Source organism: Mchenga conophoros, linkage group LG17, assembly GCF_057382185.1.
Source record: "Mchenga conophoros isolate Kocher_MC1m ecotype Shallow Benthic linkage group LG17, M_conophoros_male_GT1.1, whole genome shotgun sequence".
NCBI classification, from domain to species: domain Eukaryota; kingdom Metazoa; phylum Chordata; class Actinopteri; order Cichliformes; family Cichlidae; genus Mchenga; species Mchenga conophoros.
In genome coordinates this window covers 5185371-5208739 of record NC_140542.1, presented here as the reverse complement: position 1 = coordinate 5208739, position 23369 = coordinate 5185371, and the positions used below count along the sequence as shown (strand labels likewise).

Here is a 23369-nt window from a genome sequence, read left to right as displayed (position 1 = left end):
AGGGATGATGTAAAATGTGAATAAAAATGGAATACAATGATTTGCAAATCCCATAAACCTTCAAATTTTATTCACAACAGAACATAAATAAAGTTATTCGATTAAACTGTAGAGGTCCACAATTTTAAGAAAAATATTGTTGCACTTTGAACTGGTTTATATTTTCAATTTCATGATGCACCAAATAGTTTCAATAGGTGGAAGGTGTGGACTTCAGACGGGCCAGTTCAACACCCAGTCTTCTACTACCAAGTCATGCTGTTGTAACAGCCGTAGGGTGCAGTTTAGCATTGTGTGCAAATATGCAAAGCCTTTTCTGAAAAATATGCCATCTGTATGGGAGCATATGTTGCTCTAAAACCTGCATATACCTTTCAGCATTGATGGTTCCTTTCCAGTTGCGCAAGCTGCCAGTTGGTCAGGCAATGATGCATTGCCATACCTTCAAGAGAAGCAGGTTTTTGTACTGAGCACCAATAACAAGCCATTGTTATTGGTGTACTGAGCACCAATGACAATGCCTCCTCTCTGGCATCCATGTTTTCCAAATGTAAATTAAACCAGAGAAGAGTTTTACACTTTCCTCAGTCCATTTTAAATTAGCTTCATCCAAGAGAATATGCTGGCATCTGGATCGTATTTACATATGGGTTCTTCTTTGCATGATAGAGCATTAACCTGAATTCATGGATGGAACAGAAAACTATGTTCACAGACACTGATTTCTGTAAGTGAGGGCCCAAAGTTCACAAACATCCTCTATTAATTTATTCCTTCATTCGTCCCTTGTGCACAGATTTCTCCAGATTCTCAAAATCTTTTTATATTATATACTGTAGGTACTGAGATAATCAGTCTTCACATTTTTACATTGAGAATTATTACTCTGATTATTGTTTCACAATTTCCTTTTCTCTAAGGTGTTACAATAAAGTTTAACTTCCAAGGATTTCTGAATAAAGCATTTATAAAGTTTAGCAGTTAGATGTTAGCAGGAAATTAGCAAGTTAGTTCCCACCTAAAGATGACACACTATGTTCCGATTGAAGAATTTCTAAAAATTGTAAAATGCACAGCTCTGCTATAACTTTCTATCATATCATCATAAAGCAGAACTAAACTTCAGCCAGGAAAGCATCTGACATAATCCATCCACATCACAAGGTTAGTCGTTATATGTTGCCGCATGATTTTGATTACTTGATATGAAAAAGTCCTGATCCTAAGTAAGATCCTGAAATCTTCTGAAGTGCCCATGGGCTGCAGTGTACACCATGAGATTTTAAAGATTTCCTAATTTGCTGGTGTGCAAATAAAACGCTGAAGAGACCAAGAATGAGGCTGGTTGCTATCCAATTAAACAAGACACAAACATCCTAAAAAGATGACAACCTCAATTATTGCAATAGAAGCTTGGACCTGGAAACTGGGCTGATATGTCATCACCTAACAAGTGGATAAGCATAGAAGCCCCACCCACCTGCTGTTTATTAAATGTTTTGTTTGCATGAGCTAGCCAATCGGACGAAAGCTAGCTTAAAACATGAATTAAGGGGCGAATTAGCAGGGGAATAGCATATGGTAAAAATGGTCAGCAATAAAGAGTTGGAAATGAGCAAAAAAGTGTTGAGATAAGAAAACTGCTGATGACTGAGCAAAACCATAAATATATATATTTAAGACTGCTGTTGCTTCATATAATATGCAGGAACAGTGACAGTGATGCAGACTGTATTTTGTCTCAGGAGAGTAAACTGCTTGTCTGTCTTGGAATGAGCTCCCATAAAAATAGCTGTTAATCCAAATGGGGCTAAGACTGTATAGGCATCTGGTAATTAAAGCATTATTTTGAAGGGAAACTCTTGATTAAGTCTTTTATTTGACTGACATCTTTCTACACACAAAGGGATTTCTGCTTTGTTATCAAGTTTTACACGGAGGACTAATCTCATCTTGAACTGATGAACAGAAGGACAAAGTGATTACAGTTAAACGTTTAAGAAAATAATCACAGTCTCGAAAGTAAACATGTAGTGTTGAGCTTTTTGAGGAGTCATACTGATAAAATTTACAGACATGTATTTAAAAGTAATGACTGGATCATTTGCAGTACTTCGCTTTGTGCATTCAATTTGCCCCTAAGTAAGCACTCAGTTGGGAGGAAAAAACTCCCTCTTTAATGTGAAGAACACACAGACAGAAAGGTGAGAGAGGACCAGGGAGACAAAGGAAATGAGCAACAATATAACAATAAACACTTAGCTTGTTGATGTGTGTGTGTGTGTGTGTGTGTGTGTGTGTGTGGGAATGCATGGAATGAAGGGGAGGAGAGGTGATCAGTCCATCATTTGAGGTCACGGGAGCCTAACTAAGGGACATGTCTGTGAAGGTTCTCAGTCATCCAGGTCATCATAGTCAAAGGAGCTTGCAAAGAAAAGCGTCTGGACTTCTTTAAGTTGCTTGAAGACGTTTCACCTCTCATCCGAGAAGCTTCTTCAGTTCTAAGGTCAAATGGTGGGGAGTCCCAGATTTAAACCCAGTGGGAGTATCACTGTCATCCACAGAGGGACAAAAGGACCCCCTGATGATCCTCTAATCGCCTGAGCCAAGGTGTGAAAATGGGTGCGGGTCCCAATCAGCCAGGGTTTCGGGTGAGCTCATTGTGAAACCTGGCCCCACCTTATGAATTCACATGATAAGGTGGGGCCAGGTTTCACAATTGTGAACTGCGATTGTACTCTTTTTTTTGTATGTACAGTTTCGCATTTTCCTTGCAACATATAAAGAAACGAGGGTTGGCTCAGTATCTTTGGACAGTACTAACCTTTCTTTAATATTCCGAAATACAACTTGTGTGGAAAAAATGTAACAGCCACCTCACTAGGACATCATCACTACATCACTACAGGCTAAATGTATTACATTTCTGGATTATGCCATCAAACTGTGCCCCCTAACACACGGTGTAAGGTCAGGATTGTAATGACCTCTCTGCGGGCTATTCTGTAAAGCTATGGAAGTCACCTGGAACCAGTCTTCAATGAACAAACAATTTATTATGACATGATTTAGTTTAGTTTAAAAACTATTCAGAAACCTTGCTTAACTGTCTCTAATGTGAAAGACACATACCGGATTTTAACCTCCAAAGTCAAAGTAGATGTTCCCAGTATCTTTGAAGGCATGTCGTTAACAAGGGAATTAGTTGTAGTTTTGGACCTGGCCATAGATGTTGAGCTCTGCCTGTGAGCACAGAAGTCCCACTCAAGTGCTCTTGTGTTTGCAAGGGGCAGCCAATCAGACGAAAGCTGGCTTAAAGGGAGAAGAGTTCAAACTGTTTGATTCCTACAGTGGATGAACTGAGGGCTTCCATCAAGGCCCAATAGAAGATAAACAAGGAGAGTAGAGATCAAGAGAAAGATGACCCTTTGAAGTAAGAGCAGAGCAGTGGTCTTCAATTAGCATGCATTTGATATGCAAGTGGCTGTGGAAAATTCATTTTTGTCACCTTGTTGATTTAAAGATCAGAATCTGGAGTAATATCTTGGACACAAGTTGTCATCAGGATAACTACGAAAGCATAAACAGTTCTTTCGAATTATGCCACCAGCAGCCAACATGTAAATAGTAATGTACTCGGGGTAACTTCCTGACAAGTGCTGCACAACACTGTTGAAGATCAGCCTGAGAATGCTGCAGGAGGCGACCCGATAGTTGTTGGGGAGCATACCACACGTGGGATATGATTCACATGCAAGGTGCTTTACGTCATTTACACTGGAGTGGCTGACAGGAAAGAGACAACTTACAGCAAGTGGCCTATGGTGGAATCAAACTGAGGCCAGTGCAATAAATATTCAAGCTCAGTACATGGTGTGCGAGTGTGCGCTCCACTACGGGAACTACTGTGAGCAAACATCGTGGCCACCCCCCCTCAAGTTGCACTGTTGACACATTCGTTAGTTTCATAGACCAAACAGCACTCTGCTGTGCATGCTCAGGACACGCGCTCAACATCAAGCCCTGCTCCTGGCTTGCACTCTGACACAAACACACTGCACACGCTCAGTAAAACACTGAATAATCAACTTACATTTTGTTGTTTAATTTAATGCTCTCTTAGCTGGGCTTATTTCATAATCAAAATGATCAACAAGAGCAGTCGATCAAACATTTGATTTTATTCCTCAGCTTTTACCCATTAACTCCCATCACTTCAACCTTTGACCACTGCAACCCTAAATGAATGGAATGATTAAATCTTTTAAATGGGTCTCGCTTCTTGTTTCTGTTTCTCTGTCCAACCCGTTTCCCTGATCTGATTTAAACCTTCTCCAGTGGGATCCTTCCTGACGTTTTTCACGGGAACCTCCAGGGCCCTTCTGGCGCACTTACATAAGTTCTGAATGAGGCTGGGGTTGCGTTCACTGTCCCAGTCCCCTTCCTATAATCTGGCAAGGCTAAATCAAGACAGTCTCTGCCTGGGGATGTGTTAACACTAGCAAGGAACCTGCGTTATGTCAGACAAACTTCAGACAAGGAAAGTAGGCTTCCTGGAGATACAACATATGATTGGAGTGGGTTTCTAGAGTTTAACCTCTCGTTATATTAGTGTTCATATTTTGACACTTAAGAACACAACGACAGTCAACATGAAGAATGAGCTTTGTTGTCTTAACTAATGAAGATCTAAAACCAGAAACAGAAAATTTTCTATGTAAAAATGACAAAACCATCAACTCAATGTTGTTTATATCCTTTATTCTTTTTACATAAAAGGTTTTTTGTTTTTTTAAACACAGGACAAACAAGCCAATATACTACAGACATGTATCACTACACAGACTGCTGTTCAGGAAATATAAAAAAGGTTTATGTACATGTGGGGAGATGATGTGAGCTCCTTGTGTGGTGGTTCTTGTAGTTTCCCAGGGTGAATTCAAACCTGCTCGCCGAGGTCCAAAACCCGAAACTTGTCTAGATTGTAGAAGCAGGCCTTGACAACTCGCCCACCGAAATATCGTCCGTTCAGATCCACAACAGCTGCAAAAGAGAGGAACAATTAATGTCAGAACCTGGGAAAACAAAGTAGAGTCATATGCAAAAAGAACAAAATCCACCACATTTTGGGACATTATGTTTCAGTCCACCTGACACTGGCAGGTTGCACCTTGCATCATCCAGGAACTCATTGATGCTTCCGAGCTAGGAGGAAATCCCCCAAGGACACCCATGATCTCATTAGGAGCATGTTGTGATATCAGTAATGCATACATGCATGTGGGGCTTACCGAGTACCATTTTGAGTTGCTGCAATGAAATTTCAGCCCAATGGACCAACCTCCTTCATTTTCACATACAAATGTTGATCTTTTTCCATCTCCATGAAACAAACGTGGCATCTTTTCACTCCAAACATTTTACCCAGTCCACATCAGTATAGATACCCAACAACTCAGCTGCATGCTGTTTTGTTTTTTTTTAACAATATGGCTGTTAAAAAGTTGTACAGTTGAGGCTGCACCCTATTCTGATATTTACTGGGTAAGCATGTGGCCTTCAATTAAAAACACTGATCAAAACAGGCCCATCAAAGACATCAGAACACCGATGCTGTGGAGCATCTGGCACAAATCTGGAAACCTTGTGTTTCTTTGAAGCAGATCCCTACTAACATGAGAATGTTGTATCACTTACGCACAGGAAGAACAAAACACAACAAACTAAAACAAAGTCACTATTGTCTCAATATGTTTTATGGTAGATTTATTCTCTGTGACCTCCAAAGATCAGTTCATCTCTCCTTTGTAAAAAATAAATTATTACACTGTTTATGAAAAACAGCCGGCTCATGCTGGTAGTTCCCAGCAAACAACACTCAAGAAGAGAAAAAAAAGAAAACTTTTTTTGGCTCTCGTACGTCTGCATTCTAGGAAAATAGGAAATTTTATGTCAGGGTCATTTCCCAGGACCGTCTCCTAAAGATGAACCACTGAGGTAATGATCCTTTAAAAAGGACGCGTCTTATCCGACTGTGTGAGAGAGGACAGGATTCAGCATTAGTCACTGAGGCATGTGTGTCCCAAGCATGATAATGGATCTTGAAGGACGCCGGAGATCACTTCAGTTGGTAGACAGCCATAAAGCATGTGCATATGCACAAAACAACATGTGTTATGACTACAGCAGCTAAGGGGAACATCTTGATTCGTATGGAAACAGATGGTTAGTGTACAATTGTGCATCTTTTCAAAGATGAATTCAGATCATTTTTTAAACGTGCTTTCTTCACAAGGGTTAGAGAGCAATTATTTTATGTTATGGGTGCGGATGATTTACAAAAGTTGTGCTGTTTTCTAAACGCAGGCGCACTCTGTTCATTTCAATGTGACTCGCACAATCTGCCAAGAGCTGTGGGTAATTTACTAACAGGACAAGCATATCAATATAAATCAGTTGTACATGTGTACGTTCAGTGTAGGCCTACAGTGGCAGTCATGAGCTCGTTAGAATGGAAACAGGCTTTAGTAATTGCTTCGATGTTGACAGTACCACCATAACGGTTCTACGCTGAGAAAGAGACAGAAAAACACCTATTGCCAAAGTGCATGCAGCTGAATTTGTGTAACCCATGACAAAAAAAAACAAAAAAAACAGTCATGTGTTAGAGGATCACGAGATCATGGTGAAAACCATGTGCACCTTTTATGACCCTGAAATCAAAATGCTTTAATTTCAGTGTAATAAAACTTAAAAAAAAAAACTTAAGAGACATTTTTTCCTTAATAAAGATTTATTAACATAAATGCATCAGACCAACATCCATATCCAAGGCCTGAATATACTAAGGACAGGGTCCAAATTCAACATAGTCATCCTCCCTGTTCTTGCCATTCGTCAGCTGTTTCGCTTTGACCCTCCGTGCAGGCTGTGAAATAGCCACAGAAGCCGCAGTTTACAGGAACCAGAAACCGAGAATTGAAGAATTGCAATAAGTTTTGCTGCCGCTGGCACTGCGTGACTCTTTTAGTTTCCAGGTCATTTCGGAGTTCACTAAACAAATTTAGAATTAGGTGGCTTTGTAATCCATCCATTTTTAACCACATCCTCATCTGAAATTAATAAGCGCACCCTTAACTTACTGCGATGTCTCCTCTACAAAGCAATAACCAATGTGAAAAAAAACTGTTATTAGATATACATCTTATGCATAGCAAAACTTAAATATTCCCCTCACTAAATTTTGTGCCCTGAGAAAGGAACTCCGAGTAACGCCTATGCAACAGGGCCAATTGCAAAAATCTGAGTTTCCACCTCTCATGTGCAATACTGTCACTGTGCTGTTTCGGTAAATGCCAAGCAGAAAGTGCTAAATGTCCAACAACAGATCTAAATTCATCATTATAAATCTTTACAACTTCTCAGAAAAATGACAAACTGTTCCTTTAACTATTGTCATTTACTATCTGTAATCTAATGAAGGTAATGAACAACTTTCTGTTTGAGGACAATGTGCAATCGCCAGGCTCTGTAACCTTTCCATCACCTCATACTCACGTCAGCAGTGAAGAGAACCGACAGGATTATTTAGCTGGTTTCTATGTAGCCATTAAACCTTTCAAAGAATAGCCGGGAAAATTTAACTTCAAACTTATCTTCTTGGGTAGTATTGCATTCCTTCAAGCGTGAACACTACTGTGATGTACTGTTGTGTTGCCACTGCTTAAAAAACAAAACACAAAAAAAACCTAACAGCAACAACTCTGCATGTTGATTAGTAGTGTTCTAGCAGAATACAGTATGTTTCAGTATTTGAGAGGCTTTAGCCGACCGTCTGACCTGGGAATCCTGTCACCCAAAACTGCTTCTTACTACTTTTGAGTCACTGTCACGCTCACCCTGTCTCAACACTGAAGACAGCATCGATCGCTTTAACGGGGAAGTTGGCGTTTGCTTTTTGTGCACATTCAAGATGAGCGATAAAAATCAGAGAGAGCGGTCAAGATCAGAACAGGGCTTAAAGGGAGCCATCAAAGGGTGTTTCACAACCGCGCTGTTTGGTCTGTTTAAATCAAATGTAGACAGATTGCAGTCAGATTGGCAACACGCTTGATGTCTCAATTGGTGGATTCAAGTCTTAGTTGCACATGATGACCAGAGGTGCACAAAGATGCAACCTTGGAGGGGAGATAAAAATCAGAAGAAAATCAGGTTTAACTGGGTTCCAGCATATTATTTACAGCTACCGTGACGGACACTAAATACAACAATCACCTCCGGCCTGTGAGTGCGAGAACATGCCCTCAGACTTCACTTTCCGGATGCTTCGTCATCACCTGCAGAAACGGATCACTTAGTGTGAGACTTTTAATTTGATTCTTTATGGCAGGTTTTAGTGTCGTTCTTTGAGAACCTGCCCTGCTTTCTGAGAGCTGTGATATAAGCGCGGTTCTGCCGGTGCCACAGGGAGACGCCTGGGTCACAAATGATGTAACACCGCAGGGAATGGGAGTCTCACCTTGTTTCCGATCTGGGCCAACTCATTTAGAATGGGACACATTTTCACCCACATTATTAGAGCAGTTATGCAATGATTCCTCCCCCCCAAAAAAAAGAGAAAGAAAAAGGAAAAGTGCGATGCTGTTACATGAAGTAATTTAGGAAACAGTCGCCTACATATGCAGACTGAAAACCATTGTTTAAATGAGAATGGAAATGTCTGAGGCAACCACTTTCATTATGAACAAGTGCACAGCGAGGAAGTTCCTCAAACTCCTGTGACGCTTGAAGGCAACATGGTCTGATGCAAATGCCCGATATCTCATGAGTTGAGGCCTATTCCAGGGATGGCGCTTAAAAGAAGTGAATACTGACCTTTGATGGCCGACTCCACCCTCTCAAACTCCAGAAATATTCTGACGGCTTCATCATCTGGCACCTCTGCAATCTGACAGCGGAAAGAATCTTCACGCTTCTGTTTTGATGACTTTACGTAAATCGAGTTTTATAAATCACTTCATCTCACCTCAAAAATGACACATTTAACTACTTTGCCGTATTTCTCGCATTCCTCTTTCGTCTCTCCCTCCAAGTCCTCGTCCACCTCTCCTCGCCCCACCATGTTCTACGAAGGGAAACGACACATGTAACCAAGCTGCACGGGACATCAGACTAGTCATAATCTCATATTAAAACTGCAGTCTTTCCATCACCCCAGTGTTCTGTGTTGAAATAATAACATGTGCCACTTATAACCCACTGATCATTTTTCTAATGCTATAGTAGCCAAACCTAGAAAGGGGGAATTTAACAGCACACAGGGATACACGTACCCTCAGCAGGACCACCTTGGTCGGGTTTTTCAGGATCTCAGTGAGCGGGTTCGCGTCAGACTTCTTGGAGGAGTCAGCTGATTGGAAGAAAACAGAGGTGATCGTAATTTTTTCCTTATCATCAGAATATTTACAGGCAGCAGGTATGCTGGATGGAGCAACAGAAGGTGTCGGACGATAAGTGGATTTGTGCGGGACTGTTCAAAATTTGGGAGCTTGATTCAACACAGATGATAAATGAAACAATTCAGCAGTTTGTTTTGCGTCAGCTGGTCTGATATCTGCTTCGTCTGACATCCAGTTGGCTTTTACTGTGCTGCTGAGAAGCCACTCTGGGTCGTTCTGGGTCATTCAAGTAATAAAACTGTTAAGATTTCTGGAAAGTGGCCAAGTTGCCAGTCTCACTCAAATACTGAAATGTATAAAACAAAACAGAGCTGAAGTTTTCCTGCTCATCTTTATATTTTTCCGTTTAGATATTAAGTTAAACAACTAAAAAAACAAACAAACAAAAAAGAAAAAAAAATGCAATTTCCACACTATTTTTCCACATTTCGGAAATCTAAATGACGATCTGACAAAAGTATTGATATTACAAATTAATAATAATAAGGGGTAAAGGGTGTGCTTAAGCTGCTAGCACATTTGAGAATATGAGAGACTATCAGAGTAGCTATGTTCTTATTTGACAGTCATTTAACTGGACAATAAACAACGCTGATAACAAAGCTCAAGTTATTCAACAGCCATACAGATAAGGTAAACATGGATGGAGCGATATCCAATTGTGCCCTCTAGTGGTTAAACAGAAACACTGACATGTTTAATGCCAGGGAGGAGTCTACGGAAGCGTAGAGCTGCCACCCAGGCAAAAGAAAAATACAAGTGTGTCACGTTATAACGTGAAAGGTTTATTGTTCTAACAATATACTTTTCACGTTTGAACAACATAATATCACGTTCGTACAATATCAATATTATACGAACGTGATAATTATGTATATTGTAATAACGTGATATTATGTTGTTCAAACGTGAAAAGTATCTTGTTAGAACAATAAACCTTTCACGTTATAACGTGACACACTTGTATTTTTCTTTTGCTCTACGCTTTAATTCTCATTCTCTCTCTCTCTCTCATATATATATATATATATATATATATATATATATATATATATATATATATATATATATATATATATATATATATATATATATATATATATATATATATATATATATAGCTATAAGCAATAAATTGCAAAAAAACAACAACAAAACAAACAAAAAAAAACCCTCATGTATACGAATTGATGTTAATTGGGGTTTTTTTTGTTAATTTGTCAGAATTTTCCATAAATGCTCCAATTTTTAAAAAAAGAAAAAAAGGCGGGAATTTTAAGGCAATTATGTGAATGTGCAGGCTTTACTGGGTTAAGTCATAATGGAATACATTGCAGATTTGACTTGTCATAAATGATTGTCCAGGGGTTAGGAGAACAGGTCAAAGAGCGAAAACTGCACAGAAGCCAAACATTTGATGAAAAGCTGTTGAGAGGGGAAAATAAGGGAGACTTGAAGCTTGTTCGCATTGGCAGCAAAGAGCATGCTGTACAGGCAAAACTCTGCACCCTGCTATAAGAAGCACAGACCAAATTCAAAGCAGGAAAGACTTAACCTCCTAAGACTTGAACCCTTCCACGGCATGCATTTTAATTTCTCTTTGATATTTGGGCATATTGGGGCCCAATGAACGTAAAAACAAAGAATTACCAGATCTTTTTTTTACCAGATTTTTGTCTTTAAGAAAAATAAGAGCCACATATGAGGATATTCGTTTAAAATTTTGATAGAACAGTAGCAGTATAATGTCCTTGTAAGTGGATATCAGGCCCTTGTAGAGCAAAATTGAGTATTTTGGTCTAAATAACCCAAAAAGTGATGTCCACATATGTGGACGCCAGGTCCTAGGAGGTTAAAATTCATTTTCATATTGAGGCCGGGTTGCAGCTTCAGCCTGGGCGGCATCACAGCATTGTAGCACAGCAGAGCATTTGTGTTGCAGATTGCAGTACATACCAAGACTACAGTATTGTTTGATCGAATCGCATTTACAAAAGTTACAAAAAGGTGATCGAGGCCAAATTGATAAATAGAAGATAATTAGGGGACTCATAGTACGTTTATAAACAGCATGATGTATTGCCATGCATATATGATTTTTAAGTCAACCAGCTGTGGAATCTACTACAACACTTAGTATCCAGACAGTGTCTACCGCAGATTACGTGAATAATGAAAAACTGGTATGGAAGACGATATAGTAAAAGAGGATTTTATAACTTAATTTTTTATGACATTGGCTTATTTACATTAGCCTTATGGTTTACCTACAGTAGCACCTGGCAAAAATAACAAGCTGGAAAGAAAGTGCTTTAGTAGGCTGGAGGAATTCACATGGCTTGAAAGCCCTTAGCATAAAAGTACAATTATACAGTTATTTATCCAACATTAAAGTTTTGATATAGACCCTAAATACAGTAAACAAATGCAGGCCATTTAAACTTGACTTCAGATGTACATGGAAATATGAATATTCAAGATATGATAAATTAGATACTAATGTCATTAAATTAAAATAATAAGATCCTTCTGAAGCTGTTACAGGTGCACAAACTCAATCACTTTTTGCCCACTGGTAGGTGTCTGCCAGGCAACATAATAATATTCCCATTATCTGATACAGACAAGAAGCTTCAGGGGACTAAGATATGAGCCAAGTTTGGGTTACTCAACTCCTGATTATCAGATCGAGTTTGTAAGCAAACAAACAGACAGAGATTTGGTGTTATATACTGTTGATGCTGTATCGAGGTTGTCATATTATAGTGCACTGCATAATGACGCCACCAGAGGGCAGTCTCTACATGTGAAACACTGAGTGGAGCTAAGTGAGCTGTGAACAGGGTCATAGACAGAGTGCAAACAAAACTCCTGCTGATAAAAGTGAGCCAGACAAAATGGATACAGCTGTGTGCAGTAGGGCTGCACGATTTTGCATATAATGAGAATCACGATTTTTTTTGCTTAGAATTGAGATCACGATTCTCTCATGATTTTCTTTTCCAATATAAATATTTATTGCATTTATTAAGTGCACATCAACTTCGTAACAGTTGAGACTGAACATAAAAACCATAAATGTCTCACATTTTGTCTTTGCCGCAAAATGTTGTACTGCTTGTAATTCCGTCTCCACCGTTGCTCGACACTGTGTGTATACAGCAGGTAGTGCAACATTTGAAAAATAGTTGCGGGACGGCACAGTGTAGCGTTTGTCTAGGGTTTGTCTAAATCCCTTGTTTTGCTCAGTGTTGATGGGAACCATATATTTAGCCAGGTGATAAGTGATAGCCTCCGTAATTTCTTTGTGCCTGCGGGAATTCGACGGGTATGGGGAAGCGCGGTATAAGGTTCCCGTTATTGATGTTTGGGTGGTTGACCGGGACGGATTTTCTCCTGTCACTTTCTTGGCCTTTACAGCTTCATCATCTCTCACGTGCTCTCCGTTGTTTTTTTCCCTGCCTGCTGGCTTCTGTATCACGTGGTATAAGGCTCCGCCCTTGTCATTTGTTTTCATGCAGATTATGTCCCGGATCAAAATGCGGTCATCTTTTTTTTTTCTTTTTTTAATCGTTGTCATTTGGAAATGAGATCGCACATATGTATGAATTGAGATCGCGATTTTCTAACAATTAATTGTGCAGCCCTAGTGTGCAGTATTACCCTTGAGAACAGATACACACTTTATCTCCATTTAGCGCACTTTTAGCTACTGCCTGGTGTCAAATGTGGCAACAAACTCACATCAATAAGCTATGGAAGAATGTAGGTGTCCCAAAGTGCAAATGTCCTAATTAAACAGAAATTTAACCATTAAACTAATCATCTACTCTTGAAGTAAGAGAACACCAACTTAATATGATCAATGTTAGCAGTGGAAGCACTAGCAGCCTTCTTTCTTTGTAGGTCAAAGTCCACACGTCTATATTAAATGTGGTTATGCAAGGTTCCAATAAAGTAAGTTAGCTTTGAAATAATCCTCATCTACTTTACAAGCTTATAATACCCCCAGTTACCATATGTGATAAGTCAGGAAGGTACGAAGGTATCAATAACTGGATGTGTCCAAGCTGACAGCTGTTTTAACACAAATATGCTGCGTAGAGAACATGGATGCAGAGATTCATGCTAATACAATGAATCTGTGACACGCGCATAGAGTAACTGTGTGACAGTATGCATGTATATAAAAGTCATGCAAACACAAACTTTAAAGATGATCCGTGTGGCACATTCTGCAATATGAAAGGGAGAAAATGGGAGTGGAGGCCAACCTGCAGAGCCTGAAGTCTCAGTGGCACCTGATTGGCTGGAGCCTGCTGCTCACACACGCGCGCGCACACACACACACACACACACACACACACACACACACACACAGAAACACGCACACAAAAAATGAAAAGACATGCATGTAAAGGTCACTGTAAAACATCTAACTGATATTGAAATGGAATCTTGCTGTGGTCACACCCAAAACAAAAGTATGTGAAAACAGTGGACGGCTAAATAATCCACATGCTCACACAGACCAGGACAGGCTTGAGACAATAAAAGCAGCTTTTGATGCAGCTGACAGATACAGAAAATCACGTTAAAGCAGACAGGGTGAAAAGGAACACAGAAAGGCGGGGTGGGGCATAAACATCAGAACACGAGCGGTAGGGCTGGGCGATGTGGATCTTGAGGGGTAGGCTGAGAGTAACGTGCTACTGGAGCACAATGTGAAGAAATAAAAAAATAAAACAAAATTTAAAATCCAGTTGAGCTAACCTAGTTTAAAGGGGTCATAAAAGAGTATTTTATAAACAGAAGCCAATAAACCAAAACTGTAAAATTGATGGAGACCTATATATTTATTTATTTATTTTAAATTATATGGCGCCAAATCACATCAACAGTCACTTCAAGCAGCTTGATATTGTAAGGCAGTGATACTCAAGGTTTGGCTGGGGACCCCGAGTGGGCTATGAAGGTACTGCAGGTGGCCCACAGCAATCACAGAAATTCAGTTTGACGTTATAAACATTTACAGTTACATATTTATATAAAATGATTCATTTCTATAAAAAGGGAATTAAAACTGGTAATAGGAAGTGATTAGTTTGTGATATTACTCACTACTCTGACTATTTAGGGCAGAGTAGTGAGTAATGTTGCTCTTGCACTGGAACTTGGGGCCCAGTGGTAGGTGGGTCACACAGTGGCTCAGCACTTAGCATATGACTGCAATACGTTTTAGCCATTTAGAGCAAAAAAGCCTGTGTTGCTTATGGTTTTGTTTGGTTTTTTTAAACCGAATTTTTAGGAAATGAATTGCTTTCTCTTGTAACTTGACTTTTCTTTTAAGATTTGGCCCATGGCATTTTCTGGTATTTAAGTGGGCCGCAGCCCTCTTGAATTAAATGACTTTTGTAAGGAAAAGACCCGACAATAACACAGAGAAAACCCAAAAATCAGATGACCCCCTATTAGTAAGCACTTGGTGACAATGGGAAGGAAAAATTCCCCTTTTAACAGGAAGAAACCTCTGGCATAACCAGGCTCAGGGTGGGGCAGCCATCTGCCGTGACCCCACAGCCACACCAGGCACACATGTGCCTGTCGTAAATGCTGTTAGGAGTCTTACAAGCGCCTAACTGGCACGGTTGGATGGCACAAAGCTACAAGCACGAAGCCAAAGCTTTGGGTCCGACCTCTGGCTTTTCACTCCTGCATGTTTAGGGTTGAGACCCACACGCTGCATGCTTCAGGTAACACTGTCATTATAATATACAGAGGTACAGTGAACTTAACATTGAGTAATGGAGGGAGAAGAATCCTTACTAGACACGTAAGGATGATTATTACAAGCAGCAGAAATCATTTTACAGTGAGCTGATGGGTTTGCAGTATTTCAGGGTTTTAGTTCTGTTTTTACTCAGAGATTGGTCCATCATGGGAACATTAACACACACACACAAAAAACCCAACTAAACTGTAATGTGCCTATTTACACAAGTGGCACAGAAACTTTATTAACACAGATACAGTCATGACCTGACTGCAAATGATGATTTGTGTTTTCCTACAAGGTCTTTTTGTACGTGCCAATTTTACCCATGCTTAGTGAGTTCAAGTGTAAACTGACTCACTAAGTCAACTCTTGAAGCATCATGAAAGAAAACATTAGCTTATTGCTTTGCTTTCTAACCAGCTTCATTTCTTAACGAGGCTTTTAGAGTGAAACATTTGCAGGAATTTGTATAAAAACCTAAACTGACAGTCTGACACATGATTACAAATTAATATACATTTCTTAATTTGTATATTTAGTTAAGACGTAATGCCGTTTTTAACAAATGGCAGTCTTATGTTTAAAATAATGACAGTAGTTCAGCTAAGTGCAGTTTAGTTTTGGTTTTCACTGTGAGAGTGAGCATAGAATTCAAAGTAATGAGAGAGTGGGGGCAGGGGAGAGAGCCGTAAACATCTATATGACTGCGCAAACATTTATGTGACACAATGATCAAATTATAACTCGATCAACCAACTTCTCTGATCTAACCTGCTAATGTACCGTTTAAAAACAAAACAAATACAAAGGCATCGCCCAGCCCTAAGCTAAAGATGGAAAGGACAAAAAAAAAAAAAAAAAAAAGCACAAAGGTCGCTCTTACGTTTTTCTGCTGCGTCACCTATGATGATCTTTCCACCTCTCTTGCTGGTCTTTTCCACGGACAGTGCCGTGCTGAGGCCTTGCTCGTGCTTCCCGAGGCCCTGGCCTTCTTTGAAGCCATATTTCTGCATAATCTTATGGGCCACTGTGCCTCTGCAGGAGAAGGAGAATTAATGAAACATTCAGCTATACAGTACATATAAACATGATATACAACTGATTAACTGTAGTACTTAACTTGAAGTACTTTTTATTCAAGCAGAAATAAATGAACTATATAAATCTACTTGTTGTGTAATATAAGCACCCACCCCATGTTAGCAAGGAAGGAGCTGGTCGGTCCGGGTGGTGAGCGGGGCCGGTCTGAGTCTTCATACATAGGTGGAGGGATGGCCGCCTTTGAGCCTCTGGCAGGACGGCCCTCATCTTCATAGGAAAATGAAGAGCCTGAGATCACACACACAAACAGAAAATGGCTGATGCAGTAACAAAGGGCTCAACTGCAATGTCAACATGCATTCAAAGTAAACTTTAGGCATATAAAGGTGACCTATTATGGTCATTTGAAGCGCCACATCTTTATTTGGAGCTGCATGATTCACAGTTAGATGGGGGTTGGTAAATACAGCTATATTCATCCTGTCTGAAACCATGTTTTAGTTCCTCTTCCTTTAACTTTAACACCACCATCATTCCATTTCCTCGACAGGCCGCCCTGTAGTAACCTGAGACAAACATACACGATATTGCCAAAGGCATTCACTTAACAACCGCTGACCCCGCTCTCTGATTTTACATGACCTGCTGCTTCATGTCTGAGTTGTTGTCATTTTCAATCGTTTCTACTTGGTTATAATACTACTAACAGATGACTGTGGAAGATTTAGCAGTGAAGAAATTTCATGACTAGACTTGTTGCTATCCTATCACAGTACCACACTGGAATTCACTAAGCTCCTGAGAGCAATCCATTCACCCACAAACATTTGTAGAAGCAGTCTGAATGCCTGCATGCTTGATTTTATCCACTTTGGCCGTGAGTGAGTGGGTGAGGAAGCACTTTTGGAATTACAGTATATGATATCCACTCTTACTGCCATTATATGGTTCTAGGAGCAGAAAGAAATGAGCATTCAGAAGTCTGAAAGCTAAATTTTTGTACTGTGTTAAAGTTAAAAAAAACTTAAAATGCAGTGTGGCAGTACACACTGGCTGCCTTGTGTCCCGTTCTCTGTCGAGATGATCCCACACTGCTTCAATAAGGTTGAGGTTTAGGCTTTGAGGAGGCCAATTCATGAGTGATAGTGTTCCAGCATATCCAGGTGTGCCTTTATCTATCCAGTAAAAACATACCTTTATCTACCAATGCGTGTAAACACACTATTAATGTGTGCTATCATGCTGAAAAACAAAGCCACTCCCAATCAGATACTTCTCAGATGGTATTGCACGGTGGAGCAAAGCTCAAACCTGACATTCCTGACTTTACCAGCCCATCGGTTTTCACAAGATCCCAAAATCTGTGTGTCACGTTCTGTGTCCATGACACAGAAAGAAAATTCAGATATATTTTAAATGAAATTCTACTAAAAATATTCAAGCTCATAAGCCCCATTTTCCCTAAAAATCCTAACCCTGCAGGAGAAAAAACCCCTACAGTTTCTCTTCATTATTCTGCAGTGAGCCAGTTGTATGCTGCTACTAAGATAAATATCCCCTCAGACTAGAGCTGGGCGATATGAGATTTTTTCATATCACGATATGTTTTTTTCATTTCAGGCGATAACGATATCTATCACGATATAAGCCAAATAACTATATTTGTAAGATTTAAATGTGCCGTTGCTCACAAGTAAAATGTGAAATAATCAGCAGCTTGTTTTTATTTAAATATTTATTTCCCATAATAAGTTCAACAGGGTAGATGTACTTAAGGAACATGAGACTTTTTCAGATAAATAAAGGCAAATATTGCAAACTACACAAAAGACAGCCGCTAAAGCGTTTAAGTTTCAAAATAGAACAAACGAAACAGACTAAATTGTCAATTCCACTTAGAAACAAAATATTAATTCTAAAAATAAATCTTAGTTTGTTTTACAGAAGAACAGACAAAACTGACTAACTTTTGTCAATATCAAATAAACTGAGAACTAAAAGGAAATTCTCAATCTCTCCTTGTTGTATAGCTGAGCTTTTCAAACAGTTTTAACAGTTACTTTAGTCTGACAAAAGCCGAATGACGAATTAGCGCTTCCAGTCAGAGACTGAGGCTACGTCCACACGTACACGGGTATTTTTGAAAACGGAGATTTTCCGTTTTCGTTTTAAAAAACAATCCCGTCCACACATAAAGGCAGAAATGAAGGAAAACGCTGCTATGAACATGCCAAAGCAGCAGGTGGCGCTAGATTCCTAACCGTGCAGAAATGTTGGCCAATCAGAAGTCTAGAAGCCTCGGTGGGAAAAAGTAAACAAAGCTGGGGCATAGAAGCAGAACCGAGTCGTATGTGTGGAGGGACAGTAACTGTGTGTATATGTAAGCATTTAAACACTGCAGACAGTAGAATTAACAGTAACAGTATTGTAGAAATTCATTTCACCGAAACAATAACGTGGCGCACAGTGTGACGCATGCACCAGTTTATTGTATTTCCAGACTTGCTGTCGGCACAATTTACAGTGCACGCTACTCTTGTTTTTTGTCAGACTTGAAATAGCCGAAATACCTTCACACTACGGACCTTCTTTGGCTCTTCCGTTCGACAATCTCTCCGGCATTGGAACCATCATCTGTTTTCTCTTCGGTCACGCTCGGTTGATTTTTCTAGTCGGCACACTCATTTCCTCCATTACGCGCTGGCTCCATTACCCGCTGGCTGCTTCCCAAACAAACACACGTGCGGCTTGGCACTTGTGCTGTACGTAACAAGTCACGCGACGTGACGCTGCGGCTGTGATTGGTTCGGCTCTGCGCTACTTAATTTGGATTGGCTGACCTTTTTTTTTTTTTTTTTTTTTTTGAGGACAAGAGCGGCGAGGTCTATCGCGATAGCTTAATTTCTCTATCGAGTAAAAGTTATATCGCGATACATATCGTTATCGTTCTATCGCCCAGCTCTACCTCAGACTTATCAGACTTACCATCTCTGTCCACAAGGGAAGATGGAGGGGCAATGGCTGCTCCACCCATGCCTGAAACAGAGACAAAAACAGATCAAACAATCAGGCAAGTGGGTTTTACTTTTTGTTTTACTTTCAAAATAACTTCAGTGATCAATTTATGATAAGAAAACAAAGACAAGTAATCTCTGGGAGGGGCACAAACCATCTAGGGTGTCAACTGATTTGAAATCACGAGACGCTAAATGTCTAAACAATGTGGATAAGGATCAGATCACAGATTATTTTACTTGCAAATCAGAGTCAAAACATCATTCAGTGTTTCAAGAACTCACTTCTTTTCCTCCTCTCCTTTTCGTACTCCTCCTCCTCATCCGAGTCTTCCTCTGCTGCCGGGAAACGAGAGAAACCACTGGGAGCTCCACTTTCGTGTCTGTCTTTCCTTTTCCTGCAGACACAACGCCCACATTCAGGATTTAGTTGTCTGCTTCATTCAGTTCATTTCTAAATCAAAGTAAAGATCCTCCAAATTCCTGAAAACTAATAAATAAAAATCTATTTTAATCATTTTAAATGTGGAAGAATAGAAAGCTTCAAGTATTTTATTTCATCTAGTTTGTCAATCTTTAGCTTGTATAATACATCGCCTACTGAGGAGAATTTAAAACAAAAGAAAACAGCCATACTTTTCCCTCTCTTCAATTTCCTTCTGCCGCTCCTGCTCCCTCTGTCGCTGCCGTTCTTCTCTGTGACGCTTCACCACCTTCTCGTAGTCATTGGGGAACATGGGGTCATACTCGTCTGCTAAGGGGATCAGCACATCACTAGCAGAGAAGGCACTGGGGACTGCATCCTAAAGCAAGAACCAGCAACATATGAGTGAGATAAATGAGTTCCTTTACAATTTTTACACTGGACACTGTTATATTCTCCCTCTGCATCTTTGGCAAAGATCCAACTGAATTAAATTTAAAAAAAAAAATTTAAAAACAGCAAAATACAGACAACATGAAAGAACTGGTTGACAACATGACAGCTGGATTTATGGCACACGAGGGGTGGATGAACGCAGGGGAAATGTGGTTTTTATACATGTTTACGCATATTAGACTGGTGATGTGATTCTTCAATTATCTTTATACCTGCAAAGCAAAGAGCAGTTGTTTTTAACTAAAGAAATAAAACTTATTTCATTCCACCTTGCTCATCTCTACTGCAGCGCTGCCTCACTGTCACCCAGAAAGGAGCGACTGCAGCTCCACATACACTCATCACTGAACCATGACGACAGCTGTGTAAATCTGTTTCTTCCTGTCTCATGTAGAAACTGAGAATAAGCTTGAATTTAGTATCTGACCAGTGTCCAATAAAGAAGCAGTGGCTGCTGCTTATCAAACAAATCAGCAGATTTATTTTAAAAACAGCATTCAGTCTCGACTTGATTTGGAACCAGTTTTATTTGTAGTTCAGCAAATCTCATCATATCCGAGGAAGCATTGACTAAAAGAATCCTTGTAAAGCTTTCCAAAGGTTGCTGGTGTTACTCTACAAATATGCAACCTGTCTCAAAGTGAGCCTTTGCTTTTAACATTCAGCCTGCAAGCCACGATCAGAGAGAATGTGAACACACAGCAACGTCAGACACGATCACCACCAGCTTTGTCGTTATAAAAGACCGGGTCTAACAGATATTTAAGACTCAAGTAATGCTGCACAAACAGCATAATTTGTCCAGGTGTTTTTCAATATTTCCATACTGACCAACCCAGTAACAGTTTAACACTGGTCTTGAGTACCCATCCATAACAAACACTGTGAGCCGTACCTTGAGGCCAGCCGCAACATGTGGAGGAGCGTCTGTGATCTGTCGCTCATCACTGGAACTTCCTCTCTTAAGATCAATGACAGGCGCCAAGACGGTGGTCTGCTTCATCCGCTGGGTCTACAGAAAAGAAAAAAAACAACAACAACAAAAAAACCAGCATAAACAAAACAACCAATTAACCTTGTTCTTCTTCTGATCAGTGACTGTAGAAATACATCAAACAGAAAACCATTTGCTCCACACTGGCATGACAGACAGTTGCTGCGGATATGTTGGCTGCACATCCCAAACATGCTCTACTGAATTGTAATCTGGTGACTGCAGAGACCATTCGAGCACAGGGATCTCATTATCACATTCAAGACACCAGTCTGGGATTATCTGAGCTTTGTGACATGGGATGCTATCTGCAGGAAGCAGCCATCAGAACATGGGCACACAGTGGTCATGATTGGATGGACATGGTCAGCAACAATACTCAGAAAGGAAGTAGCATTAAAAAGAAAAAAACCTCAGTCTGTATAAACAAGCCCAAATTATGGCAAGAAAACTGCTGTATATAGACAAGTTCATTCAGAGATGCTTTTCGGCATACTCATTTGTGGTTTACTCATAGGGGTTATTTTGTAACTCAAATAACCACTATGTCGCCCAGGGCTGCAATGATTCATCAAGTAAATCAAATATTTCAATTTAAAAAAAGTTTTTAAACACAAATCTTTTGCTTTGATGCTTCGTTTAACATACGACTCTGTAGCGTGCCATTATCACCATGGAAATGCAAGCATTTCACCCACATTTACATGTAAAAACAAACCTACAATAGAAACTTATTTAGGAGCAGCATGTAAATAATAGGTTTGACCAAATTAAGTCCACACAGCCGCCAGTTTTCAACAAAAGCACTGATAACACAACGGCAAGAGTGATGATGACGCTGGTTTAAGATGGAGCCATATTCTTTTTACACATACACAGATTGCAAAGAGCAAAAAGGCAGAGCCGTTACCGAGACGGTAAGCTCAGGTTGAGTGAAAGAAAACTTGTTTCAGGTGTCCAAAACATCAGCGTGCTTCCTGTGATCAACATTAAAACCTTTACTGGGAAAAAGTGAGTGGGAGTCCTTCATCAAAGCACCTGATCAACAAACTCCAAAGTGATGAAAAGTGAGCTTCGTAGCTGCTCCATCCACGGCCATTTGTTTATTTTTTTTTAAAAAGTCCTGTAAAGCTGCAGAAGTTTTATTAAAATCTGCAGAACTATTAACTTAGTCTGATACTGTGTTTAAATCATACAGCTTAATGAAGGCTGACGGCAACCGCTCAGTTTTACATAGAAGGGAAGAATGAGGCAAGACTGGGATGTACTAGACCAGATTTAATTCAAAACATTCATAACATTTTTCAGACCAAATGTAAAATAATATAAAATATTTTGTTAATTAAATTACATTAATATTTAACAATATAAAAAAAGAGCTTTTTTTACAAGCTAATAAAAATGTACACATGTACACACATAAGCACTAGTATCATCATTTCTGACCATCTTATAAACAAAAGTGTACGTTAAGCTTGATTGAATGACAGCCCACTATAATACATGTGTAGTACTGCACGCACCTTGGCCTGTGTCAGAGCCGCCTTCTTCACCTTCAGCTGGGACTGTAGCAGCTTGAAGTTCTTGGACCAGCCTTCGGTCTTAGTGTCACTGGCACCCACACCGAGGTCATCATAGAGCGACATTGCTGTCCGTCAGTGCTCCTGTTGCCTTCGGACACACAAACACGTTTCACTTCTCAATATTTATCGAGCCTACGGTATCATCATTCAGTCCTTCACTGCTTGGAAAAGCAAAAAATTTAAAAAAAAATTAAATCGGTTATAACGTGCAACAGCTAAATCACAAATCTCCGCTATAACCTTTTGTGATTTCGTCGTTTGATACTGAAGCAAATTTCCCAGGAGAAACTGGGAAACGTTAGCTAGCTAACGAAAGCTAAGGCTAGTGTTGCTAATGTCTGCTCCTTATGAAATGTGTCAAGAAAAGACCCAACATTCGTTCCACTGTCTCTATACCTACCACTATTAAATAGAATTTAAAATTAATTACAAGTCAGTTCATATTAATCTACTTTTTTTCTTTAAAAAGGCTAACCAGCACATTTGATATACCTCCTCACTGCTCGTAACGGAAGCCGGAGCGCAAAAACAAAAACCAAGAGCCAACATTTGCCGGGATTTTACGGTCTTGCGCCATCTGGCGCCCGGATGACTCATTTGAAACCAGCAATTTCTGCAGAAAT

At 39.8% G+C, this 23369-nt stretch overlaps 1 protein-coding gene across 1 annotated transcript; it reads right to left on the bottom strand.

The window, feature by feature from the left end:
* Nucleotides 1–4744: 4744 nt before the first annotated feature.
* On the bottom strand, nt 4745–23361 carry rbm17 (RNA binding motif protein 17). Its single transcript, XM_085251171.1, has 13 exons — nt 23239–23361; nt 22687–22834; nt 21065–21181; nt 19926–20092; nt 19575–19687; nt 19261–19311; nt 16428–16563; nt 16118–16269; nt 13733–13777; nt 9333–9409; nt 9026–9124; nt 8875–8947; nt 4745–5043 (listed from the first exon to the last, which is right to left on the bottom strand). The coding sequence occupies exons 2-13, from the start codon at nt 22807–22809 to the stop codon at nt 4940–4942; spliced, it is 1257 nt and encodes a 418-aa protein (XP_085107297.1). The 5' UTR covers nt 22810–22834; nt 23239–23361; the 3' UTR covers nt 4745–4939.
* Nucleotides 23362–23369: the final 8 nt, after the last annotated feature.